The sequence below is a fragment of the Microchirus variegatus genome (genome assembly GCF_963457635.1).
Source record: "Microchirus variegatus genome assembly, chromosome: 10".
NCBI lineage: Eukaryota > Metazoa > Chordata > Actinopteri > Pleuronectiformes > Soleidae > Microchirus > Microchirus variegatus.
The window spans coordinates 10,338,300-10,357,976 of record NC_139811.1 but is presented as its reverse complement, the minus strand read 5'-3'; the positions used below and the strand labels follow the sequence as shown (position 1 = coordinate 10,357,976).

The 19,677-nt window shown below is 39.3% G+C and overlaps 3 protein-coding genes across 3 annotated transcripts in view; all 3 read left to right on the top strand.

Moving 5' to 3' along the window:
* arhgdig (Rho GDP dissociation inhibitor (GDI) gamma) overlaps positions 1-6,232 on the top strand; it is a gene marked incomplete at both ends in the record, with an annotated part of 31,309 nt that extends 25,077 nt beyond the window's left edge. The window contains 2 exons of the mRNA XM_083896565.1: positions 4,011-4,074; positions 6,033-6,232. Coding sequence (XP_083752691.1) covers positions 4,011-4,074; positions 6,033-6,232 — 264 coding nt within the window. The remainder of the gene's footprint in view (positions 1-4,010; positions 4,075-6,032) is intronic.
* A 5,507-nt stretch (positions 6,233-11,739) lies between these two features.
* On the top strand, positions 11,740-14,296 carry rpusd1 (RNA pseudouridine synthase domain containing 1). The gene is made up of 6 exons (XM_083896658.1): positions 11,740-11,794; positions 12,351-12,573; positions 12,663-12,786; positions 12,931-13,033; positions 13,295-13,396; positions 13,525-14,296. Exons 2-6 carry the CDS (start codon positions 12,386-12,388, stop codon positions 13,938-13,940), a joined length of 933 nt encoding a protein of 310 aa, XP_083752784.1. The 5' UTR covers positions 11,740-11,794; positions 12,351-12,385; the 3' UTR covers positions 13,941-14,296.
* Positions 14,297-15,477: 1,181 nt separating this feature from the next.
* On the top strand, positions 15,478-18,469 carry slc25a17 (solute carrier family 25 member 17; the record flags this gene model as incomplete). Its single annotated transcript, XM_083896707.1, has 9 exons — positions 15,478-15,574; positions 15,873-15,933; positions 16,213-16,279; positions 16,407-16,558; positions 16,737-16,853; positions 16,983-17,131; positions 17,856-17,951; positions 18,029-18,114; positions 18,316-18,469. Exons 1-9 carry the CDS (start codon positions 15,518-15,520, stop codon positions 18,467-18,469), a joined length of 939 nt encoding a protein of 312 aa, XP_083752833.1. The 5' UTR covers positions 15,478-15,517.
* Positions 18,470-19,677: the final 1,208 nt, after the last annotated feature.

Genomic DNA, 19,677 nt, shown 5'->3' with positions numbered 1-19,677 from the left:
AGAAGTATGGTTTTAGAGGAAAACTACTGGTAGAAGAATGCAAAGAATTGGTAGAAAAGATTGAGGCTAAGTCTAAGGGAATTGAGAAAAGACAGGAAGAAGAGATGCAGGATGTTATAAATTTAATTCTGTTTTTAACTCCAACTGAGATAGACAGGAGAATGACGCCTCTGGGTCTCCATCCCCCGTGCATCAGCACTCAACAACCACCACCTCCAGCTCAGGCCTCTGCTCCAATTCCTCCCCCTCCTTCTCACTCTGCACCTCCTCTCTCTGTTCCTGCACATACCGGAAGTGTCACAGGAAGTCCGAAAGCAACAAGGACAGGCAACATCAATCGTGGAGGCAGGAGAGGAGGAGGAAGAGGAGGAGGACGAGGAGGATGGAGAATTGATGGAGATGAGAGCTGCTACAATTGTGGCAAATTTGGACATTGGGCTCGACAATGTAAGGCTCAAAAAGGCAGAGGTCAAGGAGGCTGGAGGGGGGAAAGGAGAAAGGAAACCCAGATGAGTTGAGGATTCATCAGAATGACTTGACAATAAACAGGTTATGCACCTACACACACACGTACACACCAGAACCTAGAAGATGAGGAAGTTTTTTAGTGTTTTATATGATGCATGAGATGGTTAATGAGAGGAAGATTGTCTAGGATGGAGTGTCCCTGATCAAGACAGTCCTTAACAGCTCTTGATAAGTGTGGTTTATGTAGAGTACGTGTAAATTTAAGGAAAACAACAAATGGTCAAATTGTGGCTGAAGAATCACATGTGCTTCAAAGTCTTTTTCTGAGGTTGCATTTGCATTTTTAGTTATATTTATTCTGTCGTACAGTTACATCTGGCCCTATGAGGGCAACCAGTATGCTGATGTGGCTTATAGTGGAAATAAGTTTGACACCTCTGATGTAGAGCATGAATGTGAATGAATGGGAGAGTTCAAGCTGTTCAAGAGTGCATTGAAAGGCCCAGTGGACAAATGGAAATAGTTTTTAAGTTGAAGGTGTGACAAGATTTTGTTTGATTTGCAAATGGCTTTGTCTCATTGTAGACAAGAGATGTGTGTTGGTGGATGTTGTTGATGTGACTTATGAAATGACTGAAGTGGTAACCAACTAACATCTGAAATATACAATACAGTCACTATAAGGTTAAAATAATAATTAATTAAGAATAAAAAATGTATAATAATTAAAGTAATCTACAATTAGGCTAGGAGATAATAAGGGTCATGAGGAACGACATAGGACGCTATGTTGTTTCTAATGAATCGCCAAGAGAGGAGAAATCGGGGACGCTCTTTTTCTTCTCAAAGCCTTGGGTGAACTCAAATTGACCAAATAAATATCTTTTGATAATTTTGGATATTATAAAGAACAATTAGATACATTTGATATAGGTATAGTGGATGACTACCTGATTCAATCCGTGAATCCACTAACAGATCTGACTGACTTATAGGAAACTGACTCTGCAGAAATAACTTTGAGTGAATGTGTCTCTGTAAATAATGTGAGGAGTGCATTGGTGAGTTTGAAGGTTGTCTAAAGAATGTTGATATTTAAACTTAGTACAAGGTCAAAGGAAAGATTAACGGTATTTCAATTGTTGGTGATGCAAGTTTTTTGTAAATGTTATTTTAGTGATGTATAATGATGTAAGTGGCAATTGGGAAATCAATGTGCAGTGAGAATGGTTGTTTTTGTTGTGATTTGGAGCAGTGTACTTTTCACTGGCTTAGTGAGAAATGAAACTTGAAGACTCTCTGTGAAGTAGGAGTGGTTATCCATATGTTACTCTATTATCATGTTTCTCTGACATTTGCTCACTCCCCCTGAGTGGTGTGAAACTTCACACTCTCAAAGAAAACTTTGAAAAGGAGAAAGAACAAGATTTAAAGCCACTGTAAGTAAGCTACACATACAATTCAAATGTGGAGATTTACTAATAAGATTTGGATATAGAAATTTAAACATTTTTAGCAGATTAACTAATGCCTGGTTTGAACAAAATTAGGTATTTAATTTAAACGTTTGAAGAAATAAATCTTAAGATTTTTTTTTAGGTCTTTAAGGAACATGCTGACTTCATGAAGGACCTCATAAAGATTACAAAGCGCAGGATACAAGTAAAGGTAAAATAACGAAAGTAAGGAGACTTAGAATTAGTAATAATGTGCACAGAGTAAATCTGTGCAAGGGGGGAGAACAATAATGGAAATACATATTGAAACAATATATTTCAAATTTAAAATTTTTGGAAAAATGAAATAAATGTAATGGAAGATGCAATAATATAATACATTTGTAATCTTTGGTGGTAGTTTAATACTCCACTGAGAATTCCATTACCAGATCGAGAGTTGAAATATTTAGTTATGAATCGTGTAGTCATTAGTAAAAATAAAGTAATAACTGATAGTCTGTCATTGGATTGTAATAGCACCATTGGATAACCTAGAGAGAGAGAGCAGTTGGTAAAACAAATTGAGAAAGATGTTTTTGGAATTTGAAAAGAGTGGAAGTTTAAACTCCTAGCCAGGGAATTAGGTATATTGAATGTTGGAAATTGAGGTGTGAATATGGAAGTGAGTGGTTGGTTGTCATTACCGTTGATAATTTTAAAGTTAAGGTTTGGTTGATACAATTAATGCAACAGTGATTTAATAACAAAATTAAATGAAAAGTGTACTACAAAACACTAAAGTGATTATGTTTGGATAACTGCATGTTAAATCACAGTACTAACACTGCATGGAATGCTAACAGGTGAACTTATGCTAACACAGCTGCAGAAAGGACTCACTGTTTTAAAGATTGCAATGTACTGAATATCAAATAACCCACATTAGAGGACTGCCCTCCATAGGCTAGTCCATAGGTTTGCTTTACTTTCAGAAAAGATGGTGGAAGCTCAGCTTGAGACAAGGAAGTTGAGTGGCTGAGGCTGCTGTGAACCAGTGTACCCAAGGGGGGTGCAAAGGAAGTGGAAGAGCCAATAAGAGGAGGAGCTTGAACTGTGATGATAACGACATCATCAGCAGTTTAGTCTGAAGGAGCATGGCATTGTGTCAACTGAGCAAGTACAAGGAAGTGTACAACAAGCTCAAGAGCAGAATTTGGTCTGAAAGTGATGCAAAAATACAGGGAAAATGTTGACTGTATGAAAGCAACAGCTCATACAGCAGAAAATGGACTGTGGGCCCTGAACTGCACAGTAACAGGAAAACTGATTCAACGTAGTCTGGACATTTCAGGAGACAACAAGACTGAAGTTTTAACATTCAAATTTACCGGATGACATGTGTGAATGTTTGTAATTTTGTGTTTATGTTCAAAGGGATTGTTAGATTAAGAAAGGATGTTTTATGTTCTGTTTTGACGGAAACAATGTTTGATTTTGTGTATGATTACTGTTTCTTGTAACATGGAGTACCTGTGTGTGGTTGCCGGGGCAGCGGAACCGTGAGAGAGTTTCCCTTTCTGAAAGGATAATGGATAAATAGAATGTTTTGAACTGCTCGAAAGGGTTTTCGCTCTCACACTCTACAAAATTTATGTTATAATTATGCTTAAAATCAGCATAAACAGGAGGGATATGTTACGGAAATTTTGTATTGATATCGTATAAATGTAAAAGTATGAACTGTAGTGACCTAAGATCAAGGGACCATTTGCTATTTTGTTTTACACACAGGGGTTTGAGTCGTAAACACCCTATCTTCCTCTCTCCCTATGGGGGGTCTACCTGATTCCTTCTCTTCCCGTGGGATGGAGGAAACCTTTTGTTCTGCTCTGTCTGTGTGGGGGGGTTTGACACACCCACCAGACAGGTTAACTAGAGAGGTTTTCCATTGATTCAGCAGTCTTCGCGGAGTGACTTAATCTGCAAGTTGCTTCGTGATTGCTCTTTCTGTACAGAAATAAACTCTTGTTTGATTCCTGAGCTGGCTCCAACATCCATCTTTTACCAAATTATCCTGACAGGGGTTGTTTGTGTTTTCTGCAGGTGAACAGAGACATCGTTGCTGGCTTGAGGTATCATCATGTGGTTTTCAGAAAAGGAATAAAAGGTAAGGTCACTACACGTATCTATCTATCTATCTATCTATCTATCTATCTATCTATCTATCTATCTATCTATCTATCTATCTATCTATCTATCTATCTATCTATCTATCTATCTATCTATCTATCTATCTATCTATCTATCTATCTAACAATTATTTTCGTAATCGATTAATCTGTCGATTATTTTCTAGATTAATCTATGAATCGTTTAGTCCATAAAAACGATTATCGATTATCAAAATAGTTGGCGATTAATTTATAAGTAATCGATTAATAATAGATTCATCGATTAATCGTTTCAGCTCTATCTATCTATCTATCTATCTATCTATCTATCTATCTATCTATCTATCTATCTATCTATCTATCTATCTATCTATCTATCTATCTATCTATCTATCTATCTATCTATCTATCTATCTATCTATCTATCTATCTAACAATTATTTTCGTAAATCGATTAATCTGTCGATTATTTTCTAGATTAATCAATGAATCGTTTAGTCCATAAAACGATTATCGATTATCAAAATAGTTGGCGATTAATTTATAAGTAATCGATTAATAATAGATTCATCGATTAATCGTTTCAGCTCTATCTATCTATCTATCTATCTATCTATCTATCTATCTATCTATCTATCTATCTATCTATCTATCTATCTATCTATCTATCTATCTATCTATCTATCTATCTATCTATCTATCTATCTATCTATCTATCTAACAATTATTTTCGTAATCGATTAATCTGTCGATTATTTTCTAGATTAATCTATGAATCGTTTAGTCCATAAAAACGATTATCGATTATCAAAATAGTTGGCGATTAATTTATAAGTAATCGATTAATAATAGATTCATCGATTAATCGTTTCAGCTCTATCTATCTATCTATCTATCTATCTATCTATCTATCTATCTATCTATCTATCTATCTATCTATCTATCTATCTATCTATCTATCTATCTATCTATCTATCTATCTAACAATTATTTTCGTAAATCGATTAATCTGTCGATTATTTTCTAGATTAATCAATGAATCGTTTAGTCCATAAAACGATTATCGATTATCAAAATAGTTGGCGATTAATTTATAAGTAATCGATTAATAATAGATTCATCGATTAATCGTTTCAGCTCTATCTATCTATCTATCTATCTATCTATCTATCTATCTATCTATCTATCTATCTATCTATCTATCTATCTATCTATCTATCTATCTATCTATCTATCTATCTATCTATCTATCTATCTATCTATCTATCTATCTATCTGAAAATAAATCTGTATCTTATGACAGATTGCTTAATATTAGTCAACATGACTAATGATTTGGAAAAAACACACTAACATTTGTAATATCATGTCCCATACGGCATGTTCCCACTCTTCCTTCTGTGCACTGATCCCATTACACATAATATACAAGCTCTCTCTCTCTCTCTCTCTCTCTCTCTCTCAGGTGCTCCCAAAGATGAGAACACTTAAGTTGGAGGAAAGATGTTTAAATTTTACTTTTAGGACTATAATAAATTCATACCAGTTTCATGAGACATCGTGAAGCCAAAAGTAGCTCCTAAATGACTGAGCCTGAGAGGAATTAATAATAAATAAGACATAAAGACGGTGGAGCTAGCTGCAGTAATTGAAGGCTCTTCCAGTCGATATATTATAATAATAACAATAATAATAATAATAATAATGTCATGTCATCTGTGTGATTCACTGTATCTCGAGTGGTTCATTATATAATCACCAGCTGCATCAGACTAGTAAAGATGAGTCACTGGATTCACCACTAATCTTAGTTATTTGTAGAATATTTCACAGATTCATATGAGAATTGTTCTGTAACTGTAAATATATATATGCATAAATAAACATAATAATATCAAAGTACAGATGGGTAAACATCAAGTGTCCATCATTGTCCATTTTGTGCCCCCTACAGTGGACAAGGTGTCGTTCATGGTGGGCAGTTACGGCCCGAGGGCGGAGGAGCAAGAATTTCTGAGCCCGAGTGCCGAGGCACCGAAGGGCATCGTGTTACGCGGCATCTATCAGATCAAGTCCCGCCTCACCGATGACGACGAGAACGTCCACTTGGCCTGGGAGTGGAGCCTGGACATCAAGAAGGACTGGAGCGAATAAAGGAGAGGAAGAGATGTGATGCTGCTCTCTTTCCTTCTTTTACTCCCAGTCTTCCTGTCTTCTTCCCCCAGTTTAAGCCTCCTCTACATTGTCCTGTGAGGCCAAAGTGAGGAGGCTCTGCTTCTCCCGTTTTTTGCTCATTCTCCTCGTCCGTATGGTTTAATCCTTGTCTGCTCATGCAGCTCTCCTCAAACCTGTCAACAGCTGGGACTTTTAGAGGAAGGAATCCCCACTTTCTCTGTCATTACATCTACATCTATAAGTTCTCCACATGATGGAGTCTTCCTTTTTATTTACTATCAGTCTCTTCCTCCTCATCCTGTCATACATACATACATTAACATTAACAGCAGCGGACCTTAAGCTGCTTTAGTGCGTAACTTTTTAATATGAACAAATGTCCGTTTCATTCTAACCTTTGTCACATGACTTCAAACAATGCAGGTTAGGGTTATCAGCTACACGCAACTCTTTTTCTCAGTATAACAGTGTTTAGATCAGTTTTGATCTCGGGACATTCCCGTGCTGCACACAGGAAGTGAGTTGTTCTGTGCCGACAGACAGAGGTAACAGTAAATTGACTGAAAACACAGCGAAGCGGCCACAAAACGTTTTTGAAGTGAATTCTACTGCTCAGAAAACCTGCTCATTCAGTAGTTTGACCTCATAGTCTGCTAGACTCGTTCAATTGGGGTTTGCAACATTCAGCTGGTCCGAGTTTGCTTTCACACTTTTGCACTTTAGCGAAACAAACCGAACCTTTTGAATAACAAATTCCCCTCCTTACTGAAGTCGAGATGAAAAAACTCGCTCAGCTATTGATTAATGCAGAACAACTTCTGCTTCCTCCACGTCAGAGCAGAACATGGAGCTGCATCAAATCCTGTCGGTCTTGTTTTGGTTGTGTTTAGCCACAATGCCCTGCGTTGTAGTCCACTTGAAGCAAACCGAGCCCCATGCTTTTAGGCGGACCGGAGTTCGCTTCTTTGGTTTCCGCGGAACTTGAGTTTCCGAGCAAACGAACTAGGGTGCGATGAAGAAGGGCTAGTGTGAATGCAACGCTCCTTCAGCCAGGTCTGATACTGTAGGAAGCAGCAAACAAATCATGTTACTGTTTAAGAAAACTGACCAGAGGCAGAATAATAATGTCTGCAAAACACAACAAAAATCACCAGAAGTTACGCACTGCAGCTTTAAAAGGAAGCCAGCTCAGGCACAAAGGGAAGTGTACTATACATTCATATAATTACATATTTTCCACCTCCTCAAGTCTGACGCACATATCTTTGTTAGTATCATACGCAGTTATTTTCCCATTCAGTCTCCAAATGGTTTAAATTCCATATGAAAAGCACCCATATGAGCACATCATGGGTGTGTGTGTGTTGGTCTTAAAATGAGGTTTGTTTAAAAAGAGCGATAGGTGGCGCTCTGGCACTGTGATGTTACAACCAAAACACACCCATTATTATTAAGTACAGTACAACGTACCGCTGTGTGTGTGTGGTACACTCGAGTCAAACAGTCTTTACTAGGAAAAAGAGCTGATTGAGTTCACTGTGATGATGCTCAGCAGGATTTCTGGAAAAGGAGACGTTGACTATAGTAGAGAGAGTTGAAGTGGGGTTCAATTCTAGATGATTTTTCTGACTCATTGTAGCGTGGATGCATCAGAGGCTGCAACACGGAGATATTTCAGGGTTGTTGGAGTCAGGTGGCAATGATTTGACTGTCAAATATCGACTCAGGCGTGATAGACCTTTATTTTTTTTATTATTCAATAAAACCTACGGTCGGTGAAGGCTCTCGGTCGTCCAGGTCATAGACTTCTTCTAGGCTTCTTCAGTTCTGACTGAACTAGAGGGAAGAACCAGGTACCACAGCTGAATAGTGAAGAAATACATTAAATGTCTGGTTCCCCAGGATTTAATGATTTAACTCCAGTATAAATGTCAGTATGTTCATTTCAAAACCATGGGGGGTAAAAGCTCAGAGAATGATTATCACCAAACTAAATTTAATTAAAATGCTGGAGTTTGAGCTTTAAAAACTGTTACAATACAAATTATAAGGAAGAAAGTACTATAAAATAAGATGTGTAAATGAACATATTTTAACTCTTTGTGTTTCTTCATGTGCTTTTATTACATGCTGTTTCGAGGATGAGGTTGTGTTTATTATGCATCATATTTTTCTTATTTTCCCATCATGATATTAACATATTAAAAAAAATAATCCATCATCAGTGTACAGTTTTGATGCGACAAAAAGAATAACGTTTTAGGGCGTTTTGACCAAATGCCACAATAAACAACACAATTTCGTCTTGGAACACGTTTAAAAATAAACAAACCCTTTAGGTTCACCTCTTCTCCCTGTGTACATTACATGCATTTAATCATTCAATTTTACTTTGCTTTCAAGCAGCAGTTTTCCCTCAAGTCTTTGTGGAGGTTTCTCAAAGAGCAGACCGTGTGAAAGACTGTAACTGAACTGTGTATATTGTAGAAAGAGATGCATGTCTGTCCTGTAGGATTTTATACTGTTCTCATAGTCAAAGGGAAACACAATTAGCCCTTTCTGAGCATCTCTCCTGTACCAAGGATTTAAAAATGATGCTTTGAATCTTTGAAGGAAACATTTACGACGGTAGCTGAGGAGAACAGTGGAGGAGGAATTTATTTCCCCCTTAAAAAGCGAGAAAAAAATATATCATTATTGTGTCAAGTCTTTGGATATGATATTATCATTGTTGAACATAATGAACATTGAACTACCATTTGAAATTGTCGTGATCTAACTGTAAATGTTGGTTTGTTGGGTGTTGCATGGTTTTAACGAGACTCTCGTCCCCTTTTTTTACAACTTTATTGTTACAAATTTAATGTGATTTAAAAAAAAAAAGAAGAAGAAGAAAAGATACTGATGCAATATACAGATGTCAATTGTTGCCAGATATTGCAGATACTGCAGTATTTCCAGGGATGTTTTGAACACACCTTGCCCTGCAGTCTGTAACAATCAAGTGCCGCACTTTCAAAGTATTTGGTGTCTAATCTAAACAGTAGCATCCTGTATCTCTGAATAAAGGCAAATTCAAACAATCCTTTGGTTCAGAGTCTTAGTTCTCAGAGTATAAACTGTCAGGGGAACTGTCATGGATTTAGTTTTGTTGCAGTTTTAAATAGCGCTCAGTGAGCCAAACCATCTGCTCCAGGATCCAGGTGAAATAAATCAAAATTAATCCTTATAGAGGAGATAAATCCACATCATCTCGTCAAGGTCAGCCTGTCACATAGTCTGTAGTCTGTCTGTCTGGTCGTCCAGTGCTGTAGGTCAGTCCTCCTGGGCAGAGGCGCAGCTTGTGAACAGGCAAGGCAGGCAACTGCTTGGGGCCCCGAGCCGATAGGGGGCCCCCGACACTCGGAGCCTGAGGGCTGTTTTTACTGAAATGTGCAGTGACCAGCCACCTCCCCGTCCCCCTTAAACAACAATGGGTGATTTGCAATGACATCTCAGTAGGAAACATGGCCCCACCTCACTTTAACCTCTGAGAAGTTATCGTTCTGCAAGTTGGAAAATGAAGAGGATTATTTGCATATCTATCATATTATTTGCATTAGTACATTACAGTATGTGTAATGCATATATTTTTTAATCAGTTTATATATGTTATTTACAGTATTTTATTGTTCTATATATTTAAATTGTTTTATAATGTGGGTTCTTTACAGTGTAAGGTATTTTTTACTTAGTTTATATGGTTTTTTAAAAGCTATTTACAGTATTTTATTGTTCTTTTCATTTATATTTTCACATACTTTTTAATTACAAGGTTTTTCCATGTTATTTCATTCATTTCAAAAATATATATATATATATATTTTGAACTCATACATTTTTCATTGGTGTCAGATTATTTATAACATAATGATGATGAACACTGGTTGGAAGGTTCCCCCTGGGAATTTTTGCTTTGGGCCCCTACAGACTCTAGAATCGCCTCTGCTCCTGGGCGGCTGTGGGCAGTGCTGTGGTGGTGTTGTTGTTGCTACGGAGCGCCTGCTCCAGCAGAGCTCGCTGTGCTGTGGCCGGCAGATAGAGGAAGGTGTAGAGCAGAGCCAGCAGCAGCAGAGCCAGCAGCAGAGGGACCCCCCAGTCTGATGTCATTATGGGCTCTTCACAGCGAGCCTGCAGGAAAGACTTGTTCTGCATCGTACGCGGAAAGTCAACAGCACTGATGTTGTGCTGCAGCGCAGGCGGAAAGCAACGAAATACAGAAATACATGAGCAAGATCTTTCTTTAGGTTGAGAAGAAAATGTGATATCCTGCTTTCAGTAGAGTTAAAAAACTGTGTCTTTGTCAGTATACTTATCCTTATATAATCCACGTCCTTCATATTCCGTATGTGGCTTGATTTTCCTCATCATTTGCTGTGGTGTGAACGCTCTCAACTAGATCCGCAGGCGTATTTCCTGAAAAGATCCATAGAATATAAAGGGATGAATCCAAAAAACATGTGTCAACATCTACAGAGCATCCCGGTCATTTGTAAAACTCATCAAGTCCACAAATGTTCTTCACATGCAGATAATAGATGCAATAATATCCAGCAGCTGTACCTTGCTCCTCTTCATCGACTGCTTTCTGTTTGTTATGAAACTGCTTAGTGCCACGTGAGTGTGAGTGACCTTTGACCTTACACACTCACACACACACACAGAGAAGATTGAGTGATGAAATTCTTGATCTGCTTATCTGATTCATACCTGACTGTGTTTGTGGATTTACCGGCTATTTATATAACCTCTGTGTTGAGGCTCAGTACGTTTCAACATTCAACGCTTTGCTGATAATCTGGTGTTACATGAAGGTAGCGCTAAGATACCTTCAGTGTTTGGAACTAACTTATAGATCCACTGCATGCACAGACAGAAGAAGAAAATGTAATGTTCTTGTTCATGTTTGTTTTATTTGCTGTGGTGTTTGGTTTAGCTGTAGAAATGGAAAACAACATCAGTGCAGAAAACATCGCCACTGGAGTAGTGGCTGTTAGAGGCCGCAGGGCGAAACCACAGCTTTTTCTTGTTATTTTTCTTGTCTGTATAGTCAGGCTGAATGTTAAAACATATACAAAGGAAGAAATACATCCTCTATTTAAAGCAGATATTCTCTCAAGCAGATATGCTGTGAAATATGGTATGTTATACCTCAAATTTCCCCAATTGATGGTTAATAAATGTTTAAATTCTCTTTGGGATTAATCTTCTACTAGATTAGTCTGTCAGATTTCCACATGGGTTCATACAGCACCACTACAGGATCAATATAAGGAGTAAATATATAATTATTTGTTTTTATTTAATTCATTTATCTTGAGAAAAGTGTTATTTTCTTGATTAAACCACTTACTGCACAAAAAGCTATGTTGTTGCACACGCGGTAGAGGGCGCTGTTCCCCTCTCACATCAGTTTGCCGTCAACAGCCAAGACTAGAAGAAGACGAAGCAGCAGCTGCGCAGTCACAGTGGAGCACAGAGAGAACCACTTATTGTAGTAAGGTTTGTTTATGTTTGTGTTCGCATGTATTTGACGTAAACGTGAACGTTCTGCGCTTTGAAAAATGTACCATACATTAGTCACGTCTGCTGTTGTTAGCATACAGCAGCTGGCAAAGACGTGACGATGCTAACAGGCTAGCGTTAGTCTGGTTAGCTCAGACTCACAGGGCAAGTACGAATTGTTATTATGTTAATGTGTTTACAACATCAAGCTTACAGGTGCTGAGGTTCGTCTAGTGCTCTGCTTATCACTGATAGATTTTGCTATAAGTATAGCTTGTTCCTCTTGGAGCTGCCCATTACATTATGAATGTAAAGAAGAAGAAAAACATAGGACAGACACACGGCGAAAGTATTCAGCATTCTGATTCTGATTCAAGTATTTTGGGATAAAATTTTGCCCAAAATACTTGTGGTAGACTAGTAACCATTGCATTCAGGAATTAACTTCCCCATCACTGCCTGGTTCGGTCAGGTTAATTTTTATGAGAGACTTTGTATTTAGTCTGTCAATGGATTAAATATGAATACATACTTCTCCTCATTCTCTCCACAGCGCTGCAGGGGTTGTGTAGTCCAACGCGGCACACAATGAACACAGAGCCTGCTGACGTGGAGCGCCTGCAGGTGTTGTACCAGAGCGATGACTTCATTGTGGTGGACAAGCACTGGGACATCCGCATTGACAGCAAAATGTTCTACGAGAAACAGACCGTGCAGGCTCAACTTCGACACCGCTTCCCTCAGTTGGCAGACCCGAGCACGTACTATGGATTTAGGTCGGAATTATTTCTACCTACAAACTACATCAGTATACAGACATCATGCTCATAGAGCGAAAACATAATTGTTCTTCTCTTCCCTCCAGGTTTTGTCATCAGTTGGATTTCTCCACCAGTGGGGCTCTTTGTGTAGCCCTCAATAAGGCAGCTGCCGGCCGGGCCTACCGTTGTTTCAAGGACCGAACAGTCACCAAACTTTACCTCGCCCTGGTATGAAACACAGACACTGTGACACACACAAACCTTTCATACAAATGCCACCATGTATCGGTTTGCCTGCAAAGCAGCATAATCACCCCTGTGTGGTCGTACAGATCTGCAGATAAAATCGGTTCCATATTTTTGCTTCTTTAGGTCCGTGGCTGGGTAGAAAATCAGACACAGACGCTGGACTTCTCGATCGGCAAGAACTCCTCGGAAGGAAAAACGCATATGATGTGTATTAAAGGAACAGAAGGTACACAAAACACAACAGGTCTTGGTACATTTGACATAAGTCTGATTTCGATTAAGCCATTTTTTGCACATTCGGATGATAATTTTATTTATTTTTCATTTCATTTTGACTGAACTCGCATCATTTTGTATACCACATTTAGTTTTTTTCTATTTTTACCCCACAGACTCACCTAATATATATCTGTGTATGTCAGTCAAATCGAAATTTGCATTTAATTATTCTTGCTCATTTGCATTGGCTTCGTTTTCCTCTCGTCAGGCTGTGAAAACCCTAAATCTTGTCAAACTGAGCTGACGGTGTTGGAGTATGGGCTTTATGATGGAGATCTTGTCACCAAGGTGCTACTGCAGCCACTCACGGGTAATGGCACACTATTTTGTTCCTGTCACGTTAACTAACTACATACATCCATGTGTATGTCATGACCGTGCCCCAGCACATTTTTGGAAACTTCCTCTCTCCTTGACTTTGCACCTGTATTCCCTCAGGTCGAACTCATCAGTTAAGGGTCCACTGCAGTGCAATCGGCCATACCATTGTTGGAGACTTCACCTACAGCTCAGGTGTGGACGACTCCCCGTACCGCATGATGCTGCACGCCCACCTCCTCCACATTCCCTTGGAACCTCAGCCCTTGCTTGTCTCAGCTGGAGACCCCTTTCTCCCCACAGTGGATCCCAAGTGGATCCCGCAGCGCTCGTTACAAAGTGTGACGGCCATTGTGGAGGCCCTGCTGGAGCGCAGGGTGGAGGAAGACAGGAAGATTAAAGAGGAGGCAAAAGAGAGAACCAGAAGAGTGGAGGAGCAAAGGATGAAACTAAGGAATAAACAGAGGACTGAGGAGGAAAGTGACGACCACAGGAGGCTGTGTCAAGAGTGGCTGAATGAACGGGCTGGCGACTGATGGAGTCATTTCATATCTTAATTTATTTTAGCTGTTTACTTATGGGCCACATGGCAGCTAGCATTGTTGTCTCACAGCAAGAAGGTTTGAATCCCAGTTTGACTGAGGGCCTTTCTGTGTGGACTTTGCATGTTCTGCAGACTGCAATTGTGTTTGCATGCAGACAGTACAGTGCTGTCACTAAGTGTGAATCATAGCCTACAATGCAAGTCATTAGATGTGCCTCTGTGTGTCAGTGTCACGCGGTAATCATTCCGTTTGTGTGTAGAGAAAAATCCAAAGATGAGGAGGCAGATCCCACACATTCATTATACCTCCACATGCTGGCATTGTGTTTATGTTTTGACTACATTGTATTTGACTGTGTCACACTAATGTATGTCTTTTCAAAACAGTGGTCAGATGATTTTACATTAAAAGACCAACGTCTACGTACATACTGTTTGTATTTGAAAATCTTATTGTATTGCTGGTGTTCTGTGTGGACTTAGGTTCAGGGAGTGAACAGTAATAAGCTTCAGGATCCACTATGGAAAAAAGTGTAGATTTTATTAGTTTGGCCTTTTGTTAAGAGGCTAGCACCTGTGTTTACCTTCTGCCCCATCTGGCAGCCATGTTATCAGTGACAGTGTCCCGGGCTGGTCCGTGAAAATGACAGCACACATTTCCGTGTTGTTATTCTGAGTCGATGCCTCATACCACCACGCTTCAATAAATTTGAACAAACCGATATCTTTCTCTGTAATACAGGGTGACACATTGAGCTGTTGCTTACTGTATGGCAGTATGGCAGTAAGCTTATATTACAGGTTGGTGTCTAATTTTCCCTCACCCATAGACCCATCATCATGATTTACAGTTTCAAAAAAACCTCATAATCAGCACACACTTGACACCTTTAAAATTACATAACTGCTCTCGATAATCTTTGGGTTGTCTGTCTTTGAGATTCAAAGTATTTAGAACAGTTTTAGTCAGTAACAGGAAGTTTATTCCCATACAAAGGATTGGCTACTTCATGTTGTGTTTTGGAAGGCAAGTCTTACATTCAGCAAAGTGTTGTTTCCAACAAGGAAATTTTTTTTTTTTTTTTTTTTTTTTTACAAAATGTTCATCACGTACTTTGAGGGTTATTGTTGATTCTAAATGTTAAAAAATCACAATATTTATTTTATAGTTTTGCAAATCTCCAATCTACATTTTCTGTTCTGTATATATACTTTGGCCTTAGCCTCGTTGTTCACATTTTAATGATGTATGGTCATTTATTAACACAACATCTTCATCATCTCAGTTACAGTTAATTGCAATTACGTTTGGGTGAAATTTGCGACTATGCTTATTTGTTGGTCATGTTTTAAATGTCAGCGTTAACTGACTGTTCACTGTTGTAAAATGTGCAACATTTTTTAGAGTGAGTGAAAATAACTACATTACCCACAATCCCCTCCTCGGCTAACCAACTCGGCTGCTAAGTGTCAGCTGTTTGGCGAAGTGAAGGCTAAACCACAGAAACCCGTAACAGAGTTGAGCGACGTGTTGTTGGACTGGTGAACGAAGAGCTGATATTGGTGAAAATGGGCTCCGAGGTTTTCTCGTATGAGAGTTTGGTTCATGCGCTGTCTGGAGCTGTGGTAAGCTAACGCTCACTTTCACTACTCGTTATCGGCGTTCCACATAGAACCCAATTCAAAATGTGTCGTTTGCTAATGATAACACAGCTTTTAGCGCAGAATAGCGCAACAACAACTGGGAAACTTGACATTCTCAAACTTGTCTTCGATTCGGCAATAGCAGGGATTAGTATGTATAACGTGTTTTGTGCTACAGGTACTTGAATCACTTTAAATCGGTACATTTTGTCATGACATTTTTTAACCATATGGAAGAAAGAACGTACACATTTCTACTACTGACTGCAGTTTGTTTTAGGGAAGTGTGACTGCAATGACCGTGTTCTTCCCCCTTGATTCTGCCAGACTGCGGCTTCAAGGTAAGCAGTTGCAGAAATGTGGTCTAAAATGATGGTTATCAACATCCATCCATCTTCTACCGCTTTATTCTCCACATGAGGGTCCCAGGGGGAAAGGTGGGGTACAACCTGGACAGATCACCAGTCCATCACAGGGCCACATATAGAGACAAACACCCATCCACTCACACTCTATGATTTAGAGTGACCAATTTGCCATATCCCTATATTGTATGTTTTTGTACTGTGGGAGGAAACCGGGGTTATCAACATATTTACTTGTCTTCTGTTTTGGTTCAGTGGATGAAAATCGGAAGGCCAGGTCAACTCCAGCCATTCTGGCAGAAATTATCGAGGAAGAAGGACTGTGAGTGAAAATAATATGTTGACCAACATGTCCACCTGACCTGAGAAAGATCCAAGTAAATGATATCCAGGATCCACAATGTAAAGATGTATTCCTTTGTTTTCTGCCGATATTTCTCCCTCCGTAGTCTCGCTCCTTACAGAGGTTGGTTCCCCGTCATCTGTAGCCTGTGCTGCTCCAACTTTGTCTACTTCTACTGCTTCCACAGCCTCAAGGCGAGTTGGCTGAAGGGAAAACAGTCAGTACCCAGTACTGACTTAATCATAGGCGTCGCCGCAGGTGAGCTGGTCATTGCAGGAACCAGGAAAAAAACAACAACTTAAATCAAAACGGGAATCCGATCAAAGCCACTCCTGCACATTTCAATGTCATGACAAAAGGCTCCAAGAGATGATATTACAGGTTTTATGATTGTTTAAACTCACCACAGATATTTTTTTGGGGTTTGTCTCTCTAGGTATTGTGAATGTACTAGTTACCACACCGTTGTGGGTGGTGAACACTAGACTGAAGCTTCAGGGTTCCAAGTTTCGCAACGCAGCGATCCAGACGACAAACTACTCTGGCATTCTGGGTAAATAGCCATTGTTTGATTATGCTCATACCTGTTTAATAGTCTTTTTGTTCCACTAAATACTGTACATGAGATTCAGTACTATATTTGAATTTTCTCAACTTTTTCTGTACTTGTGTGGACATGCAGATGCTTTTGTGCAGATACTCCGTGATGAGGGTGTGGGAGCTCTGTGGAATGGGACCGTCCCGTCCCTGCTGCTGGTGCTGAACCCTGCCATCCAGTTCATGATTTATGAGGGTCTGAAGAGGCAGCTGAGAAGAGGAGTTCCCAGGGAGGTGAGTGAGAAACAGACAGAGGGAGAGGAGGCAGGAGGATACAGATGTTAAAAGCAAAAAAAAAAAAGAAGTGTGCTGGGAAAGCAATACAATAAATAAATTAAGTTTTAGCCCTGATTCATTACTAGACCCTTTACTGCAGGACTAGCATTTAAACCCCTCACTATTTTTGACAGTTAGTGAAATCATAAACATTGTAGTTGACTTGTAAAATCATGATTATTCTAAATAATGGCCACGTCTGTGGAAAACTAAAGGAGAGAACTTATCTCAGGTTATCCCGTTATCTGGATGAGTAAACACTCGATATGCATCAATGTGGTAATTCTATTCACATGATTGTCTGTTTGGCTTAAACGGAAGGGAGAGGGGGATGGAGCCAACAGCAAAACAGTGACATTTTAGCAGCAAGCCGCGCTGTTCAGGACTATTTGACATATAAACTGCAGCATAAATATCAGGCAATATGTCCGTCCTTTGATGGCTATAGTCATAAAAAAGTAAAGATCGTGCATGCACGAACAGTCAGGGACAAGCAAAGGAAAGAGCATTTTACTGCATCACCAAAGATCAGTATGATCACCACGCCATAACTCAGTCTCATAGTGAGCATAGAAGATGGAGTGATGGGTATCAGCAGGCAACAGATTTTATCATCACTCAATATCAGGTACAGAAGCCACCACAAAAATGCAATGAATATTTCTTTTCTTTTTCTCCCAAGCTGTCATCTGCTGAAGTCTTCATCATTGGCGCTGTGGCTAAAGCGGTGGCAACCACTGTAACATATCCATTGCAGACTATACAGTCAATTCTCAGGGTATGTTTTGTGTGAATTATATGCCTGTGTACAAATGCGTACAGTAAAATAACATCCTTTTTTTTAAATTTCCAAAGTTTGGACAATCCAACATACCAAGAGACGAGTCAAAATTACTGTCAAGTCTAAGGACTATCAGGCGTCTACTTGCCAGTAGGGTGAGGTGGGTACACACACACACACGCACATGCATGCACAAGCACACACAAGTGTCCATAGCTGTTTAACTGTTGGGTTTTAAAGTGCTCTTAACATCACTTAAATTACACGTATGCGTATCTGCAACATTGCTATTTTCGCCCCTGTTGCATACAACTTGCTGTTACAGTGAGTCTGTCTTTTGATGCCTGATATTCTTTTGCAGGATGTATGGCATTCTGGGTCTGTTTAAAGGGCTGGAGGCTAAGCTGCTGCAGACGGTGCTGACTGCAGCCCTCATGTTTCTTCTTTACGAGAAGATTGTCAGCTGCACCTTCAGTGTCATGGGACTGAGCAACAACTACAACAAGAGACGCTAGCAAAACACTATACAACCATGGACACTATGGACTGTATTTAAGCCCTGATGAACTGCACAAGTCATTGCTTATATGCTGTACGTCATGAAACGTACATTGTGGACATTAACACTCGTCATTGTCATTGTTATAAGGTATGCTAAACACACTGTTCTGGTTCAGTGGGACCTGGGTCTTTTTTCACATTCAGCTATGTTTTATTCATGTCACATTGTGTGTATGATTGCAGCCTCTCGGTCACCATTCCTCTTGTTCACTCTGGATTATATCAAATCAGATATCTCACCACAGTGGTGAGTGGATCACATCAGAAGCTGTGACCTTACCTGTTACTGACCACAGAGAAAGCACTAACAATACTTGTATTACTGTAGAAATGCCGTACACATCAAACCATCTTCAATAATAGGTTAAATCCAAAATTATGGCTAAAATGCTGGCTTTTGAGAAATATGTACATAGGCTACACTCAGATTACCAGCCACATTGTTCAAATCCAAATCTATTCAAGATTAGATTTGACGGTTCCCATTCTTGAATACACGTGTATTGCATCAGAACATGCCTGTGTGTACCAAAACCTTTTTCCACTTGATTAAACTGGGAGATATTATGTACAGGGTATCCACGGGGTCTTAAAAAGTCTTAAATCCAATAATTTGTATTTAAGGTCTTAAATGTCTTAAATTATCCTAAAATATCATACAAGGTCTTAAATACAATTGTGAAAGGTCTTAACAATCTATTAACGTTACGTTTATTTAAATGAAATTGAAATGTTTCTATTTTTGAGGATGCGATAACATTACAATACGGAACTAAAGTAGGCCACCTGTGCTGCCCGGTGAGAATTTATCGAGCACCACTAGCTAGTGTGCCGTGCGCACCGTCGCGGGTGTGTTACAGCTCAGCATAGCAGCGGAGAAAGAAAGCCCACACCTAACCTAGCCGAAATGCATGTTTAACGATTTGTGGCTCCAGTTTTCCTTCATGTCTTTTGTACTTTTTTGCCAGTATGGATTTGATATGGGTCTTAAATTGTATTCATTATGGTCTAAAAAAGTCTTAAAAAGTCTCAAATGTGACTTGTTGAAACCTGCAGAGACCCTGTATGTATGGAAAGATGTACCTTTATTGATTTAATAAATTCAGGGATGGAAGCTATCACAAGAGAATTTGTGAGTGAGATTTAGCTCTAGGAGGACACA